General features: G+C 45.7%; 1 protein-coding gene across 1 annotated transcript; it reads right to left on the bottom strand.

The window, feature by feature from the left end:
• Positions 1-5: 5 nt before the first annotated feature.
• Positions 6-17,994, bottom strand: itga11b (integrin, alpha 11b). Its single transcript, XM_037452205.2, has 30 exons — positions 17,902-17,994; positions 16,172-16,283; positions 15,411-15,520; positions 15,062-15,153; positions 14,874-14,988; positions 13,725-13,852; positions 13,322-13,470; positions 13,089-13,233; positions 12,488-12,653; positions 11,966-12,036; positions 10,066-10,210; positions 9,717-9,865; positions 9,317-9,460; positions 8,985-9,188; positions 8,778-8,908; positions 8,145-8,317; positions 6,981-7,120; positions 6,764-6,874; positions 6,286-6,371; positions 6,000-6,204; positions 5,202-5,300; positions 3,959-4,035; positions 3,149-3,232; positions 2,666-2,780; positions 2,152-2,265; positions 1,886-1,969; positions 1,689-1,799; positions 1,503-1,598; positions 925-1,038; positions 6-709 (listed from the first exon to the last, which is right to left on the bottom strand). The coding sequence occupies exons 1-30, from the start codon at positions 17,951-17,953 to the stop codon at positions 629-631; spliced, it is 3,603 nt and encodes a 1,200-aa protein (XP_037308102.2). The 5' UTR covers positions 17,954-17,994; the 3' UTR covers positions 6-628.
• Positions 17,995-19,355: the final 1,361 nt, after the last annotated feature.

The following is a 19,355-nucleotide window of genomic DNA, read 5'->3' on the forward strand; positions in this document are numbered from 1 at the left end:
GCTGGCGACTCAACATCTTTAAAATATAATTTTAAAAAATAATACAGAATTGAAGATTTTAAGTTATTAGAAAATGATACATTGTATATTTATTACATCATGCAAAGTGGCGTCACACAGTACAAACCTACATACATATTTACAAGAAGTTGTAATTTGACTTTATACAAAGTATCACATTCAAATCTGAAATAATATACAAAGTGTTCATAAGATGATTTTACTGTTTCCATCATTTAAAAATAAGATCAGTATTAAATCATAATTATCTGCTTTTGTTTCTCCCAGCAGAGCCTGAAGGCATCATCCCAGGTGTAAATATTGTTGCGTTAGCTAGTTAGCTTTGAGCTAATCTGTGTCCAGTTTAAAATAGTTATTCTGTTTCCCATCATCTATGAAGTCTATTTTATTTCATGATACGTAGGAATTTTTACAGGAAGCTACTCCTCAATTTAATTGGTTTTCAAACAAAATTCAGCAACTCGTGAAGGTTTGACTGGTGATGCGTTCAGGGACTCCTCATTCACTTGTGAATTAGTACAACAGGTCAGGTCGGACCGCTGTGTCACGTGATCAGCAGTCCCCACAGTTGTGTGTTAAGTCACACGGACCTCAGGTCCCTCCGAGCTCATAGCTCCTCCTCTGGCTTCCTATTGGCTGCTGGATGCTCCGCCTCCCGCTGCCTCCGCCCTCTGTTGAAGAACCCGAGCTGAGAGGAAGACACAGACATTTCATATTAAATTTAAAGTATTTAAACACATGTACAAGTACCAAAGTACTCATCTTATGGAATACTATATAGCATGTTGTAGTATTAGGATTTCTCCATTTAACTTTAAAAGTGGAGCCTATATTTCATATACTACTCTGTGTGTGTGTGTGTGTGTGTGTGTGTGTGTGTGTGTGTGTGTGTGTGGGGCCCACCCTCCACAGGGCCACCACCAGCAGGCCCAGCAGCAGCAGGCCCCCCACTGAGCTCCCCAGTATGATCCAGACTGGGACCACGTGGTCCTCGTCCTTCCGGAGCTGCAGGAGGATCTGAAACGTTCACATTTATTTATTCTCTTCTTCTGGGGCTTGGACGTGTTTCACATGATGATGTCATCATCATGACATGCTTACAGTCCAAAGGTTAAACAGATGATGATTAACATGGATGAATAAAACACTGGAGTTGATCATCTGCAGTGATGAAGTCAGACAGCAGGAAGCAGCGAAGCTGATCGTAATAATTTATTAAGTCATTAACTCAGGGCTCAATGTGCAGATTCCTGTTTGACTGAAACCAACAAGAAGCATTTTTATTCTTATCTTTACTCCTTTTTTAAAGGGCTTGAAAAAGCTTGAGAAGGCAGAAAAAACCCCAGAATCAATCAATTCATGTTGATTGATTTGTGTTATGACTGATAGATGAATGGATTGATTGACTGACTGACTGATTGATTGATAGATGGTTGGTTAATTGATAGATTGGTTGGGTTAGTTGATTGATTGACTGATACCTGTCTGACAGGTTGGTCCTCCTGGAGGAACATGGGACTGGATGCTTCCAGCTGGATGGAGGCTGCCGTCAGTAACTCCAAAGACCTGAAGCTCACCTGCGACACAAAGACTTCCATGGGTGGACTTTGATCTCCATGGAAACATGGAGACGAATGTAGATGAATGAGAGACACAAGGAGACTCACAGCAAGCAGAGCGGGGAGCAGAAGACGTCCTCTGAGCGTCACCTGCAGCCCGCTGGAGGCCGGCAGGTTGAGTCCACACTGGACCACCAGGCTCCCACTGTTACTGAGGTTCTACACGGACAGAGGAGGAGGAAGAAGAGCTCAGCTGCCTCTCTGAGGGGATGAACCTGAGACCCACTCTGCGTGAGACGTCTTACCAGCTGAGGCAGGTGAGACAGGTCCTCAGCTGTCAGCTGATGGGTTGCTCTGGGCTGAGGAAGCGTGCAATGAGTCCCGGCTTCCTGTAGAGAGGAGGAGGCTTATATTAAAGCAATAAGGTACCAGAGGCTGTACTTTATCTTCAACATATTGAAGATATGTATATATGTTGATATATATCAACATATATACATATCTTCAATATGTCTGTCTGTCCTGTATTACTTCATGTACTATTCCTCAGAAATACTATCATAGTCCTTACCTGCTCGATGCTGTAGTCCGTCACGTTGACCAGCTGTTTTCCCTCTCGGGTCACGGCCCAGATGTCCACTCTGAGGAGGACGTCCCGCACTGAGAACAAGCCCAGGTTCTGGATCTGTATGCAGGACCAAACATTAGGAGAAACTCTTATTGTGAAAGACAGTCATCTTCTATGCTGCTCATCCTTTAAGGTTCGTGGGGGGGTCGATCCCAGCTGGCGTCGTGGGCGGGACGGGGTCGACTGGACTGGTCTCCAGTCACACCCCTGTTGACACACCTGTGGACGGACAGAGACAACCCACGCAGACGAGGGGAGAACTTCCTGTTCTGAAGGTGAAGTCAGAGCTAAATGTATTTTTGTGATGAAGCTGTATTGTCTCTCCTGACCACCAGGGGGCGACTCTGTGCCGATCCCGACGCTCACTCCTCAGGGGTCAGGAGAGAAATAGGAGCAAGAGACTCAAAGTAACAAGTGTGACATCTGAAAAGAACATTGAAATGTGAGATGAACTCACATAATAAGTGAGGTTGAAGGTGGGGGAGCTGCTGTCTGGTTGTTCTCTGGAGGAGGAGGAGGAGAAGGAGAAGGAGGAGGAAGATCTAATCTCAAAACGAGGAGGGTTTGGGTCTCTGATGGAGTATGAAAGTATGAAGCGTTAGCATATTACGGCAAAAAAAAACATCTTCTGGGCGACAAAATGAATCACGCAGTGAGATATAATAAATGAAAGTATTAGGTTTTTACTGTTTGATTCTATGCGTGTAGCATTGTCTGGGTCTTAAATATCATATTTAAACTTCATTCTTCCGTCCTGCTCTTAGAAAATATCTTCCACTTCTCTGTTTGCATTCCAAGTGAACGCATCAATATGGACATTAAAAAAAAACTGCTCTGAAAATACTGAACTCGTTCAGTCCAAGATTTATTTGAACTAAGCCAATAAAATATAAATGAGATTTTAATCCTTAATCATGATCAGTAACTTGGTGTCACCCACCTGGTGAAGAGGAGGTCGGTCTGGTACTTCAGGCGGAGGAAGATGTCATTGATGTTGTCGTCTGGGTAACCATCCTCTCCCTCGCTGATGAGCACACACACACACATTCACATTGACCTCACGCTGTGAGGACCGTATTACCAGATGGGCGTTCGGTCCCCACTTTGTATCTGTGAGAACATGTGTGTATCTCCAGCATTATTCAGTACACACACAGTTATACTTTTGAGATACCTGAACTAAAAATATGTAATTTAAACTGATAATATAAAATATATACTTATTTACACTTACATGTCTGTTAGTGACTTACATTGCATTATAACCCATAGTCTACATTCTGCCTGGGGAGCAGTTAGGGGTCAGGTGTCTTGCTCAGGGACACTTCCACATGGCACATGGGGCAGCCAGGATTCAAACCACCAACCTTGTGGCCCCCAGCGCATCACATGACTCCATCACCCCACTCATTCTTCTCTTAATTAATGAATCATTTGTGTTAAATCTTTACATCCTTCTGGTGGTAAATACAGGTATTGATTTATTTAAGTCTTGAACATTCAATACTACAAATCAAAAGTCATTTAATCTCAAATACATTAATGAAAGTGGCTAGAAAAGGGAAAGCGATTTTGATAAAATAAAATCTTCTCCTATTATCAAACAATATTTCCTTCATAACACTCACATCCAGTAAAATAACGTGTGTCTTGTGTATTTTTTAAAAGGTACTTATATGAATCTTGAAATGCCCCATAATGAGTTTTTTTTTTACTTCATAAACCTCTAATAGGAAACTGACTGTCTCACCTGCTGGCCGCCATGACGACCTGAACGTGATCCAGGAAGACGTAGCGGCTGAACTCGAACTCCACCCGGAAGGACACCTGGACGTGAAGAGAGCAGGTGGAGCGTCAGATTAAAGGTCCGTGAACATCATCAGGAGACAAAGATCTGAAGGATATTGGTTTCTTATCCTCGATGGTTCCTTCGATGAAGACCTTCTATCACTTTTTTCTCTATATATCTACATTTCATTCATTCCATGACAGTCCAGTCGCCATGGTAACGTAGCTCTGACAGCTTAGCTTAAATTTTATTACAAACAAGTTAATCAAGTCAAATTTCTGTTACTAATTTTTAAATATTCTAGATGATGAAATATGGGGGTCTGACATGTGAAGACGCAACGTGAGATTTATGCTCCTCGGGGGAACAATAATGTGGACTATAGAACACAATTTTTCATTTTGAGCTGATTAAATTGATTTTACAAGGTCTCATTGTCCTGTTTTGACCGTAAACCTTCACTTGACATTTCAACCTGCGTCCAGAGGAGCATCAGCGGTGGAGCTTTGTGATACCGATGGTTTCTGCAGTCGTGAGGCAGGACATTTACTTTGGAAAAAGAAACTGTCCCAGTGAGATCCAACATTATTTTTAAGTTACTCAACTTATTTGAACTTGAAATATGATCATTATTAAACATAGTTAGTTGGTTTGGGTTCACAGCTGCTTGTAACATTTAAGACTTTTAGACATTTAATGAGCAAGTAACTTTAAAGAAGTGCACATTAACTCTGATTAACTACTTTCAATTCCTGTACACTACAGTACTTTAAAAGGCCTGAATTACGTTTGAGGTGGTGGGGCTATACAGGAAAGGGGCGGGGCCACTTTACAGGATGGTCATTAGACCAATTTAATTTTTCAGATATTGTATGTCAGCCTTTCATCACTATCATTCGTCAGTGACACCTGATTGACTTTTACAATTAAAGCAAACTTAAATCTGTATTATTTTCTAAATCCAAGACTATTTTGAGACCCTGTTTTCCTTTTAATGAAGTATTGACACACAAGAGATTTATCACTGGATCGTACATTTCCCATGATGCAACGGAATAGTGCTTTTTCACTATTCTGTAATGCAGGATGTAAAATTCTAGGAATTTAATCGGCACGGAATGAGCTTCATGTTTAATCAAGAACATTACAAACTGTCCATAGAAAATCCTCAAGATTCATTTGTGGATGAGACAAAAACATCCACCTGAGAAAAGGTCTTCATGAACGGAGCACTGATGTAACAGCTCCTCTTATTGGTCCGTCTGTCCTCAGCGACGCACTCGATCTGAAAGTCTGATTGGTCCTGTGGAGAAGGGGAGGGGCTTAATAAGTAAGACAAAACAGATGAGTGGCACCCAGCCTGGAAACTTCTGGTTCCTTAAAGTGATGTCAGAGCTTTACGTATTAAAGCAGCATTCGTTGTAGTGACCAGCAGGGGGCGACTCCTCTGCTCCCATAGACGTCTATGAGGAAATGACTCTACTTCTGTGTAGTGACCAGCAGGGGGCGACTCCTCTGCTCCCATAGACGTCTATGAGGAAATGACTCTACTTCTGTGTAGTGACCAGCAGGGGGCGACTCCTCTGCTCCCATAGACGTCTATGAGGAAATGACTCTACTTCTCTCTTGATTTATTCCCTCAGTAAACATTGTAAACATGAGTTTATGGTCTCAGTCTCTAGTTTCAAGTCTTCTTCAAAGCAGCATGATGTTCAATTAGTGGATGATGGTCCATTTAGAGTCAAACAGACCATAAAAAAAAAAATGCTTTAGGGCGGGGCCTAACACTGAAGACAGAAGTTGCAGTGTACTTATTGATAATACTGATAATAATTGATGATTTAATTAATGATTGATAATACCTTTTTCAGTTTGACTCTTTAATTTATTGTTATTTATGGATGTCCCCTGCTACACTGTCCACTGTGGGACTATTAAAGGATTGTCTTATTTTATCTTAATTTTATTTACACTATTTATTCACACTTGAGCTCCACAGCACCTTGACCATGAGGCTGGAGAAGAGGAGGTTGGAGGAGGTGGATACGTTAATGGAGGCTCCGTAAGCGTTCTCTCCCTGATTCTCCAGTCGAGCGAACACCACCACCCTGCTCCTGCCGGCCTCCACCACGTGCTTTGGGCGCTCCGTCGCCCCCTGGAGGCTGCAGAGAGATTGGCCGGCCCGGTCCCTCGGGCTGCAGAACTGTCTTCAGTTAAAACACAGGTGATTAATCATCACGGTGCTCAATATCTATACGGGTGAGTGATGGAGTCCAGGCGTCACTCACTGAACATCCATGAGGTCGGTGTGAGTGTGGAGTACCAGGTCGGAAACACAGGAGTCCTCCTGCTCACAGCCGTTCCAGAAGGGAAGCTACAAAAAGTAAGAATGGTTTCATTTCTCTTTAATGAAGAAGCAGAATCACTTCAATGGGCAACCTTCTCACTCACAACTCTTCAAATACTTTGCTGGGTCAGTGGCTCTACGCTTTAAACCCATGAGGTAACCAGGAGGTATTAAAGCTGCATTCTGTGTAGTGACCAGCAGGGGGGCGACTCCTCTGGTCCCATAGACGTCTATGAGGCCAGAACAGCATGATCTTCATTTAGTGGATTATGGTCAAAACAGACCATAAAACTACCAGAGACGTATACAGCGTTTTAATGTCCTCCTCACTCCAAATATCTTTAGGAAAATAGCGTCTGCCTGATTTGGGACGTTTGCGACGGTTGTACCATTACATGGATGCAAAGATGAACTCCCACCTCGGCCCTCAGTACACTTGGCCAGTCGGGGTCCAACACCGGCCCCTCGTCCGGACTCCTCAATCCCGTCTCCAGGACGACCACGATGGGACGGCCGTAATCCATTGTCTCCTGCTCAGAGAAATGGGCGGCCCCAGTCTGAGTGATGTTTGTGCACCCTGTGATTTTTTGGGGACTTTTAGGGCGTGTCTTCATTACTCTTGTTGTGGAATCTGACCTGGATGGAGAAGCCGAGGCGTTGGCATCTCTGACCTCCGACCTGCAGAAACCAAGTCCTGGGCTGCTGTCGGTCCGCTTCGTCCAGAACTGTTCGAGGGGGAAAACGCCTCTCATCCAGAACCAGATTGTACCAGACCGCTGAGGAGGAGAAAGGAGGTTAGAAGGAGAATTGTTTTCACCTGTCTCAAATCACCTGCACCTCCCTTTTGTAGTTAAGCCCTGTCTGCCTGTTGTCCCTTGTCGCGTCATGGTCAACTGTTGGCATATTGCATGTGGTTGGTGTCTCTGTCGACATCTTTTTGCCACAATTTGGATTAATTAAAAGAACACTTTTTGGAACCCTGCATCTGAGTCCTGCCCGCCCGCCTGCACCAGCAGACGTTCTGACATCATCTGTTTAGCAGCTGAAGTTGTTTCTCAGATCATGAGAGCAGCGAGAGCTGAAGCAAGCTGCTTCTTTCCTGCGCGGCTCACTTAACGCCATGTCTGCCCGGACAAAAAGTTAAACCAGGGTTAAGATTCCCTAATCCATTTGGTCATGTGTGTCAATCTAATCTATTCCAGATTGGGGAAAATGAGGAGACAGAAGGAAGAGAGGAAGGTATGAAGGTACGAGGTGATCGAGGAAGACTGACACGGTTTAACTGGCCGGCGTTAGCGGGTTACAGCAAGTTTTCCATGATGCCTCCACATCTGGAGCCGATTACACACAGACACGACATCCCGAAGTGCTGTGGGGAATCTAACAGCGACAGGACTAACAGCAAACATCTGGGTGTCTCCAGTGTCCACACAGTTGTTCAAATGTAGGACTCAACCTTTATCTCCAAGCATTCAAGATGCCGCTGAGCAGCCGGAAGTAAAACACGGTGCTCAAAGGCAACATCAGGCCTGGAGCTGGTCAGTCCATGAGCTCATGGAGACACAAAACTACACAAGCAACTGCTGTGGAACAAAGACCAGTGTCACTGGGGACTTTCTTTGTGTAATAATAAAAAAAAGTGTTTAATTAATAAGCTGTAGGGTTGACGTTTTGAGTTGGACTGAGGACTAAGACAATGGCCAACATGGTAATAGCTCTGTATGTGCTTTTGTGTTTCATTAAAAAGAGATTTACTGATTATAATATACCGGTAATGTTAGTGCTTGCATCCAAACCCACCAACATCCGTCCTGGTCTTCGTCCTGGTCTTCGTCCTTGTGTCCAGATTCAGACAGATATTAAGGGACATGCAGGCGACGTCCTTCCCCCCTCGACGACAGTCTTTGTTGAAGACGTTGATCTTCTCGGGTTCAAAGTTCAGCTTTGCCTGAATACGAACAACTACACGAGACCTGAGGGGAGGAAGCAAGTCATCAGGGGGGTGTTGTGGTCGCATGGGTTACTCTCATTGGGGGGATTCAGTTACCCTGGTTACCATGGTTTCAGGGTTGCGACTTGTTAGATCCTGAACTTAACTTCAGGAAATTAAGCTTGGTTTTAGAGATAGTCTTTCAAACGACACACAGTTAATCCTCCAGGGACGTTTACTCTCTGAATCAAATTCAATATGATTGAGTCCATTTGAATGAATTGAACCACAAATATGAACCTCATGGTGGCTCTAGAAGTAAAAATCAAACAATCATTAACATCAATAGGATTTATCTTCCAGGGACAACGAATGCACAGCATTTTATGGACATCAATCCAATAGTTGTTAAGATTTTTCAGTCTGGATCAAAATGGTGGAGCTATCATTAAAATGTGTATCTATACAGAAATAAACCCAGTCTGTGTGTGTGGTGGGCTGACCAGACGATGACAGCCGCTCCCAGTGCTCCCACAGCGAGGTCCACCAGTCCATCGGCATTGACATCGAGAACACCGTGAAGACTTTGACCAAAGTACTGCAGACCTGCAGAGAACCCGGCTGCAGAGAGACGCTGACAAGGGAATCGACACACTAATTATCTCCGCTCAGAGGGCTTCTTCTGGCTGAACTGGTTCAGGACCCATTACCTGTCTGTGCTGTCGCTGGATGCTTTTGTCCTGGCCATAAAAGACGTAGACCGCCCCCTGGTGGTCGTCCTCCAGCGGCGCTCCGACCACTAGCTCTCCAAAGCCGTCTCCGTTCATGTCGGGTATCTGGGCCAGCGCCGAACCCAGCCGGGAGTTCTGAGAGCACTCAGAGACCTCCAGCGCCCCCTGGAGGATGAACGTGGTCTGCAGGGAGAAGGTTGGGTTAGTTTGAGTCTTTCCCATGACGCTGCAGCGTGTGTCCTGTGTCCTTTTGACACAGACTTGAAACAAGGGGATGAGACGGTAAAGCAGGTTGACCCGTACGCATGTACCTGTGGGGTAACAGTGTAGATGTAGACCTTCCCTCTCTCCCAGCCCTCGCTGTAAAACATGGGAGCCGCCACCACTAGTAGGTCCGACTGTCCGTCATCGTCTACGTCCATCGATAGCAGCACACTGCCGAAGTATGAGCCGATCTGCAGAATAAAATCAATTCAGAATCCCTCAAATGGTTGGTCCTGATCATGATAAGAACTTGATGATGAGGCCATCCATCGGTAAACATCTCAAATCCGGCTTCCGGCAGATCCAGGTCACAAAATTAAACCTTTTTGATGGACCAAGACAAGAGCTACGGGCCAAAAGGGAGGTTTTTGCCCCAACTGGATGTGTGTATTGAATATTTCACAAACTGCTGTGGTAGCGGACTGAACGTCAGTGCTTCTGAGGTACCTGCTGCCCCGCCAGCGCCTGCAGGATGGTCAGGTTCCCGTTGTTTTTCAGGCTGAAGAGGATGACCTTCCCGGTGTGGTTGAACCTCGGAGCTCCGGCCACGTAGAGCTGAGAGCCACGAGACGAGATGAGAGAACCCACAGCGTAACCTGAGACCAGAATAATAGACCCAGATGTTGAAATAGTTCCTCGTTAACACAGACCAGCAACGGAAGCGGAGGTCCGAGAGCCAAAAGGCTCTTATTCTGGGGGCCTCCGGACTAAGTTAAAGTTAACCAAACATTAAAAGCAGAATATTGAACTGAAAGTACTTAAGGATTATCTGTATAAACATGTGTGTAGACCTTACCGAGGTACGCCCCGTGGTTCTTCAGCTCCTCTGGGAACTCGCCCTCGTAGGAGGACTTTGGTGGAACCACTTTGCCGTGTCTGGTCTCTTTCAGCACGGCGCCGGTCCAGTCGTAGGCGCCGACCGCCCCGAGCAGAACGCCGTCCTAATGGAAGAGCGAGGTTAATCCCATCTGAACGCCTTGAACCAGAGATGGACCAAATGTTACCACAGTGGAGGAGGAGCAATGATGTGAGAACAGATCAATAATAGAGTAAGAAGTATCATCAATAAGCAATGAGAGTACAATAAACCATTCAGACCATCAGATTGAAGACTTGGAATAGAACGTTTATGAGAAGTACTAATGGCAGCAGGAAGTGGAGCACAGCAGCACAGAAGGAACTGTGAGGTGAAAAGAAGGCCGACATGATGTCACATGATTCTATTTTCACAAGCTGCATGATGGGAAAAACTGGAGATGTTTTTCCCATCATGCAGCTGGAGTAAGAGAAGGCCGAGAGGTTTCAGCTGCCCAGTTACAGGAAGTCAATGTACTCAAACTTTTAAAAAGCATCATGCGTTTAATTCAATAACAGGAACCAGAGAAGCAAGAAGGGAAAGTTTCCCTGTGACAAAATACAGAATAATGATCATAAAAGTGAGTTATTTTTCCTCTGCTGGGGGAGCTAGCTTAACTGTTTCTTGTTCTGTTCCTAACAACGTTGCATCATCCTCTGGGAGACGATCATGTTTCAGACTGTTTCATTTGAGATGTTCTTGTGGGTTTTAAATGGTTCGGGAGCTGAAACTGAGGGACATTTTACTCTGAATCCTTAAAATGTCCAAATCATCCAATTATGAGGTATATCAAGCATCTAAATAAGCAAATAAGCCTCAAAACTGGTAAAGCTAAAAACAAGTCGATACTAAGAAGGTTGTGGCTGTTGGTAAGCAGTGTGCGTGGAGGGTCTTCCTGTTGTCTCCTGCTGGCTGGAGATCAGACGGGTTTCTGTTGACAAAAGCTGAACTCTTTGCTCCTGACCTAACCCTCCTAACCCTAACCCTGAATGGACAGTTCAGTTGGTTCAACTCCTCAGCTCCCTCATCCTTGTAGCACGAGTTACTTCCTGTTGAGGCAAACTAGATGGAGTACACACAACACCGCGTTCAATATCAAGACCACACGACAGACTCCACCCAGCATCAATAACACTCTGTGATCACAGTCGATCTGCAAAGCCGCCTCCACGTGCACTAAATGCTCCCTCAACTGCACCGCCAGCTCTCCGTCCAAACCACCTCCTCCGTCAGCTTCTCAACCAACAGCAACGTGGTGGAGGGAGAGAAAGTGATTTCATTACGTCTGTTTTCCACATCAGTCCAACGTTACCTGAGTTTGAATCTCCAAAAGGGCAGGAAGCCCTTTACATATTTGTGTGTGTGTGTGTGTGTGTGTGTGTGTGTGCGTGTGTGCGTGTGTGCGTGTGTGCGTGTGTGCGTGTGTGTGTGTGTGTGTGTGTGTGCGTGTGTGTGTGTGTCCACGAAAATAAACTTTCTTTTCCTCCTGAAGTTGGAACTGATTTTGGAGGAGAATCAACAGAAATATTTCTTCTTCGGCCGGGAGCCGAAGGGACTTGATGTTTGAGGATGATTCAGGTTCTAATGTTTGGCCTCTTGTTGGAATCGCAAATAATAAAATGAATGTGTTCCATCGTGATTTGTTTTTCTGGAGAAACCTGGAGGAAAATGTGATGAGTTCATCGAGTGGAAACTCAAAGCCGCCGATTCCTACAAGTTAAAGCTTCTTCCTCCAGTGAGAAGAGAACTTTGCAAAGAAAATAATGAAATCAGAAACAAAGAGACACAGAAGACGCTCCTCCACCTGGAGATGAGATGTTTGACACCACCTTAGACTCACTTTGACTAAATGGGAGGAGAAGCCAGCCTGTGCCATCTGCAGCCCGAAGCCTCTACCCTGACTGCTGGTTCCTGAGAACGTGGAGCAGAGACATCAACCACTCCAACAAGGGAGGACAGGTGAGAAGAGAGGAGAGGGGAGGTTTTTTCTTAAATTACAGGGAAAACCAAGTTTTCTCTCTAAACTAAAGTTTGAAGCACACAAAACATAAAAAACAAAACCTTCCGGTACTTCAAAGATGCCGACGGAACCAAATACCTATTTTTGGACCAAAGATGATTGGCAGGAAAGAAAACTCTTCAAAACCCTTTTTAGGAGCCGACAGAGATCTGAGAGGCGAGGACAGCCTGACCACAGAGCATCAAGGTGTGGTCAAGGTGTGCCCTCTACCTTCACACGGATCTCACAAAGAGCTTTGGGACTTACAGGTGAGCAGCTTCTTCCCTCCCCCTGCCGGAGGGACGCTGTCTCTTCATCAGATTTTGGGACGTAAACCCAGAAACATTAAATGAATTATGTCACCTTCCAGGGAGAAGATCCTCTCCCCCAGCGCGTCCACGATGTCCTTCAGCGCCGCCTCGTCCGACACGTTGAAGAAGTGCTTCTCGTCCGGGTCGCTGGCGATGAACTTGATCTCCTTCAGGAAGCCAGCGGGGTTGATCCCTCGTCGGTTGTAATAACCCAGAACCTGGACGAGACCGAGCACAGTTCTGAAGGTCCGAATACAAGACAACAGCGACGAGGGGGGGGGGGGCTCGGATGCAACAAACATGGGAAGGATGAAGAAAGAAGGAAGTCTGATTTCTCAGGAATCAAAAGTCATCAAAAGTCAAAAGAACACAGGAAAACATGAAGTCATCCGGAAGTCAGACGGGAAGTCATTAGGAAGTCAGACAGGAAGTCATCAGGAAGTCAGACAGGACGTCATCAGGAAGTCAGACAGGACGTCATCAGGAAGTAAGACAGGGAGTCATTAGGAAGTCAGACAGGAAGTCATTAGGAAGTCAGACAGGAAGTCATCAGGAAGTCAGACGGGACGTCATCAGGAAGTCAGACGGGACGTCATCAGGAAGTCAGACAGGATATGGAAATCTCCAGAAGTACCAGGGACCAGGAAACTCACAGCGATGGCGTACATGGTGACGTTGTCCCTCTCGCTGTCAGCCACGGCCTCCACCAGCTGGGGGCTGTCGTGAGATTCTCCGTCCGTGATCACGATCATCACCTTCCGGGCGCCGGGTCGACCGCCGCGCCTGAACGCCTCCGAACTGCAAGGCGAAGGAAAGGGACGGCCGACCGTGAGTGAATGGTGGACCAGCGCGCGGCGTGGGGTTCACTGGGGACCGTGTGTCGTACCGCGCCACGTTGATGCCCAGGGCCGTCCTCGTCTCCTCGCCCCCCCGCTGGTCGATGGCCCTGGCGGCCTTCACCACCTCCTCCACTGTCTGGTACTCGCCCAAACCGAACTCGTGGACCACGGTGGAGCCGTACTGAACCACGCCCACCTGAGGCCCAAAGAGATCTTGTTTTGAAGGTTGCGTAGTTCTCAGTTGCATGCTGGGACATAATTGGACCCGTAAACCAGCAGCTACGGAGTTCAACTTCCAAATATGACCTTTTTACATAAACACTTTGTCTGCAGAAAGTAGAAACTGTAGAAACTTTCTATATCTGTGATATTTGAACGTTCTGAGGATCTTCTGCACAAACACAACCTGAAACTAAAGAGAAGCAATGTTAAAGTGAGGGAAGAACCGACCTGGGTCTGACCCGGGCCAATGTAGAACTTCTGCAGGACGGTGATCAGGAAGTTCTGCACCTCGTACCACGGGTAGATGGAGTTAGAACCATCCAGAACAATCACAATGTCCATCAAGGTCTCACACCCTGCAGGAACATGATGGATTGATTATTAATGATGATGAATGGATGGATTATGTATGGCTGAAATTATGTGTGGGTGTGATGGGTGGGTTTATTGATATATTATGAATGAATGATAGATGGATAAACGTGTGTTTAATGGATGAACAGTTGTCTGATGGATGGATGAACAGATGTTTAATGATGGATGAACAGATGGATGAATGAACAGATGTTTAATGAAGGATGTCTGATGGATGGATGAACAGATGTCTGATGGATGGATGAACAGATGTTTAATGATGGACGTCTGATGGATGGATGAACAGATGTTTAATGATGGATGAACAGATGGATGGATGAACAGATGTTTAATGAAGGATGTCTGATGGATGGATGAACAGATGTTTAATGAAGGATGTTTGATGGATGGATGAACAGATGTTTAATGAAGGATGTCTGATGGATGGATGAACGGATGTTTAATGAAGGATGTTTGATGGATGGATGAACAGATGTTTAATGAAGGATGTCTGATGGATGGATGAACAGATGTTTAATGAAGGATGTTTGATGGATGGATAAACAGATGTTTAGTGAAGGATGTCTGATGGATGGATGAACAGATGTTTAATGAAGGATGTCTGATGGATGGATGAACAGATGTTTAATGAAGGATGTCTGATGGATGGATGAACAGATGTTTAATGAAGGATGTCTGCTGGATGGATGAACAGATGTTTAATGAAGGATGTCTGCTGGATGGATGAACGGATGTTTAATGAAGGATGTCTGCTAGGTGGATGAACAGATGTTTAATGAAGGATGTCTGCTGGATGGATGAACAGATGTTTAGTGAAGGATGTCTGCTGGATGGATGAACGGATGTTTAATGAAGGATGTCTGATGGATGGATGAACAGATGTTTAGTGAAGGATGTCTGATGGATGGATGAACGGATGTTTAGTGAAGGATGTCTGATGGATGGATGAACGGATGTTTAGTGAAGGATGTCTGCTGGATGGATGAACGGATGTGTGCTCACGCTGCAGGGCGGGGGACATGGTGCTGGACACTCTGAAGTTGCGGCTGACCCTGGAACAGATGCCAGTGCTGTACAGGGAGCTCCCACACTCATGGGACCAGAGGGGACCGCAGACCTGGGGACACATTCACACGCTCTTTAGAAGAGGGAGGGGGGCGGGGGTCTCTCTCTCTGGTCATGTGACTCACAACGAAGGTGTTGTCGTTGGGGTTAGAGGTCAGCGTCATGCCCAGCCTCATGTTGTCCTTCCTCTCAGACACGTGGTCCAGAGACAGTTTTCCTGATCCAGAAAATCCAGAAAGCTCCTGAATGTTACTCAGTGTTTATCCCATGTCACTTATTTTATAATCATTAGACTTGTAACAAAAACCTGTGAAAGTGGTTATTGTGATGTATTGTATATGAATATAGATTTAAACATACATCATTATTTTATCTACAGTATCTTCTGGATAAATACTACTAGCTGGGTCCTGTTGATGTACTCCAGCTGTAAAATGTGCCACGTGTGACTTCATGAGAGAGCGCACTGCTCACCAAGGTTCAGCCTGCTGCAGTTTACAGAGTTCCTGGTGTCCAGCGGACACCTGAACACATCACCAGTCTGCTGCTGCCCCGTGGACTCAAAGGGAGCTCCAACCAGCAACCTGCACACACACAGACACACAATAATGTGGTATGTTTAAAAGAGGAAACCTGGATATTCTCAGAGAGTATCTGTAGAAGTGAGCTGAGAGGAAGATCTGGTGTGCAGAAGGTTCTTCTTCTAAAGATCAGGGAGCAACGAGACCCCCACAGACGGAGAGAACAAAGAGCTCAGTGATTATGGATCTGATTTATTGGACCATAAATAACAGACTCGCTTCCTTCACTAGACGCGTTGTGTCCCACGCGAGTCCAAACTCTCCACATGGTGCCTTGGAGAAGTTTCCTCGAAACACTTCCAAGGTTTTTCAATGTGATCAATACAGTAGAATCAGTACGATCAGAACAATAAATATGATTAGTACAATCAATATTTTCAATGCGATCAGTACGCTCAATCGATCAACCCCACACTGGTGGAAGGAGCTCTGTGATGACATCAGGACCACAGAGAGCCTTCACATCTTCAGACTAAACACTAACACTCTGTAGACCTTAAACTGGACTTAGAATCCATCATATAATATATCAGCTTATTTGATGAAAATTCACTTTCTTGTTCTTCTGAGTTTGTACTAGGTGTACTTGATGTACTAGGTGTACTGGGTGTACTGGGTATAGTAGGGGTGTACTTGTTGTACAGGGATCCTCACCACTGGCGTCCACCTGCCTGGTGCTGCTGCACCGTGTATCCAAACTGGTTTTCTTTAGAACCGGAGAAGATCTTGAAGTTCTTGCTGTCAAAGTTGAAGCAGAACTGAAGATCTGAAATATAGAAGAAGAAGAAGAAGCAGAAGAAGAAGAAGAAGAAGTAAGTCTGTGACGATCGAACAAAAAACAGCCTGAAGCGTTTGTCATACACGTCTTTATCTGTCCAACGACCCATGAACACATCACGTGTGAAGGACGCTTCCATCAGAAAAAAGAAACCAAAGCCAAGCTTAAAATTAGATTCAAGAAGAAAAAATGTGATTCTAATCCTAATCCTAAAATTGATTGATGATTGAGTCCTAATCTATAGGACTCAATCATTCTCAGATGAATTCATTCAGCATCAGAGAAATGTCATCATGGTTCTGTTTCCACAGAGAGCATCACCTCCAGGTCCAAAGCCCGGTCATCACCCGCCGACACATTCTTCAAATTCTTAAGAGTCTTTACGACTTCATTCCGTTCATTTTCCACATGAAAGAACTAAGTAAGAGGGATTATCTTCCCTCGTTTCTATGAAGGTGGAGATCCAGGAGGGTGGAGTTTAATTAAAGAGAGACCAAGTGATTCATTTAAAGGCAGTTTAGTGGATTCTGCACATCTGCATCCAGGGGTGACTAACTCCACCCGTCTGGGACGTCAAAGAGGGTAAATGGACTTCTGGGAGCTACGAGGCAGGTGGTAACCGACGACAACAACAACAACAAGGGGACAGATGTTGAGGTTAACAAACCGCCTGAAAGCCAAAAGGGAGTAAGAAAAAAACTCCATCGTCCCTCCAGTGATTGAAAACCTCCTCCACCTCATCCACCCTCTCCTGCTCCTCCATCTACACCTCCTCCACCTCCTGCTCCTCCATCATCCCATCCCCTTCTTCCTCTGCTCCTCCATCTACACCTCCTCCACCTCATCCACCCTCTCCTGCTTCTCCATCTACACCTCCTCCACCTCCTGCTCCTCCATCATCCCATCCCCTTCTTCCTCTGCTCCTCCATCTACACCTCCTCCACCTCATCCACCCTCTCCTGCTTCTCCATCTACACCTCCTCCACCTCCTGCTCCTCCATCATCCCATCCCCTTCTTCCTCTGCTCCTCCATCTACACCTCCTCCACCTCATCCACCCTCTCCTGCTTCTCCATCTACACCTCCTCCACCTCCTGCTCCTCCATCATCCCATCCCCTTCTTCCTCTGCTCCTCCATCTACACCTCCTCCACCTCATCCACCCTCTCCTGCTTCTCCATCTACACCTCCTCCACCTCCTGCTCCTCCATCATCCCATCCCCTTCTTCCCCTGCTCCTCCTCCTCCATCTCCATCATCACCTCCTCCTCTGCAGAAGCTATTTTTCCTGCTCCTCAGAGGATGAACCCAGTAGGGTGACCAGCAGTCCCCTTGTGTTGTTGCTTTGTGATGTGAGAGCAGGTTGTGTCTGTTTCCTGCTCCCCAGAAGACGAGCCACATGACCACAAAGCACACAAAACATCACCAAGCCATAAATTAGCAGATTTACATCTCGATTTGTTTACCAACGATAACGAAAACTCCATAAACTAACAAAAATATGAAAAAACACCTCTCTCCCCCCCTCACTCCCTCACTCTCTCACTCCCCCCCTCACTCTCTCTCCCCCTCACTCTTCCTCCCCCCCCTCTCTCTCCCCCTCTCTCACCTGGCAGGAAGCTGCAGGTCCACAGCAGCAGACAAAGGTGATAATAATCCATGAGTGTGTTTGTGAAGCAGAGAGTGTTGTTTCTGATATAGAGAGGAGGAGTGGGAGGAGAGAGAGGAGGAGGAAGAGGAGGAGGAGGAGGAGGAAAGAGAGGAGGTGGAAGAGAAGGAGGAGGAAGAAGAGGAGGAGGTAGAAGAGGAGGCTGAGGAGGAGAAGGAGGAGGAGAAAGAGGTAGAAGAGGAGGGGGAGGAGGAGGAGGTCACAGCTCCTCACTGGTCTTTGTGGTAACTTCACCTTCTCTTTAAAGTGGATCTTTTACTTCTTCATTGGGGCACAAACAGGAAACGAGCCCAGATGTTATTGATAGTTCAGCTTGGTTCCAGTGAGATTAATCATTAAGTTTCCTCCAGTTTATCCCGTTTCTTCACGTTTCCTCGGTTTCATCACGTTACTTTGGAATCGGGTCATTTTAATCTTAAGACTACAATACCCACAAATCTTTGCTGCATCGTTCCAGAATTTGAGAAAGAATAACTAAATGGATTTAAGCTGCAGAGTGAGGGCGAGTCAGTGAATGCATCACCATGTTCCTCTACGCCACGTGTACTCGTACTATTTGAAGTCTTGAATACAGGATTTTGACTTGTAACTAAGATTTCTACACTGTGGTATTAGTACTTTTACATAGTAGTACTCTTTTTACCTCTGAAAACTAGATAAATACTAGGGTAGTACTAACAGTCTGACAATTGCAGTTACTTGACTCATCTGCCACCAGCGGTGGAAGAATTATCCAACAGTTCATCCTCTGGGGACCCAAAAAAGACACAAAAGAACCGTTTAAAAAACAGCGACTGACAGAGAGTTCTGAGAAATATGAGCAGATTTATAATGAAAAGCAGTTAAAGACGAGGGTGACGTGCCGGTTTAAGTATTCAGACAGAAGAACGCAGCCTTCTGGCTCGACGTGTTCGGGAGGACGCAGGAAAATAAATCTGTTTCCTGGACTCGTCTTCCTCCAGCAGCTGTCGGCAACAGGAAGGACGAGAGGACGGATCCAACCTGATCTCAGTCCAACTGAGAGGGAACTCACCTGGAGCGCCACCAGAGACAGAAAGGGACAGTGTTCACATCCCTTTCTTTCAAAAAGAGCACAGACATGTTCATGGGAAATATGCATTATCCTCAGCTGCATGTTACAGCTGGAGCTACTTTATATGCAGTAAGACCGTTTGGTCCAGGGCGGAGCTACACGCTGATTGACAGGTGGCTAGATGTTGATGTGATTAGATTTTGGTGGTCAATTCACGTGGAAATAATAACACAACAACTATGTAAAGGTTAACGGGAGAATGTTTGTCTCGTTGTGGTGATCAGGATAATATTACTGACCAACCAAGATCAAAATACCCAATTCCCTAATGCCATCATAAAAAAGGTTATTTCCCCAATTC

This window comes from Pungitius pungitius, chromosome 6, assembly GCF_949316345.1.
Source record: "Pungitius pungitius chromosome 6, fPunPun2.1, whole genome shotgun sequence".
Classification (NCBI taxonomy): Eukaryota; Metazoa; Chordata; class Actinopteri; order Perciformes; family Gasterosteidae; genus Pungitius; species Pungitius pungitius.

What these genes read in the sequence shown, in the direction of transcription:
- itga11b (XM_037452205.2), bottom strand. Translation starts at nt 17,953, where the DNA reads ATGGATTATTATCACCTTTGTCTGCTGCTGTGGACCTGCAGCTTCCTG. An exon ending in GAAGACCAGGACGGATGTTG is followed by an intron (nt 7,121 to 8,144) that starts GTGGGTTTGGAT and finishes TCTCCTCCTCAG; the next exon opens with CGGTCTGGTACAATCTGGTT. An exon ending in TGGTGGTGGCCCTGTGGAGG is followed by an intron (nt 710 to 924) that starts GTGGGCCCCACA and finishes TCTTCCTCTCAG; the next exon opens with CTCGGGTTCTTCAACAGAGG.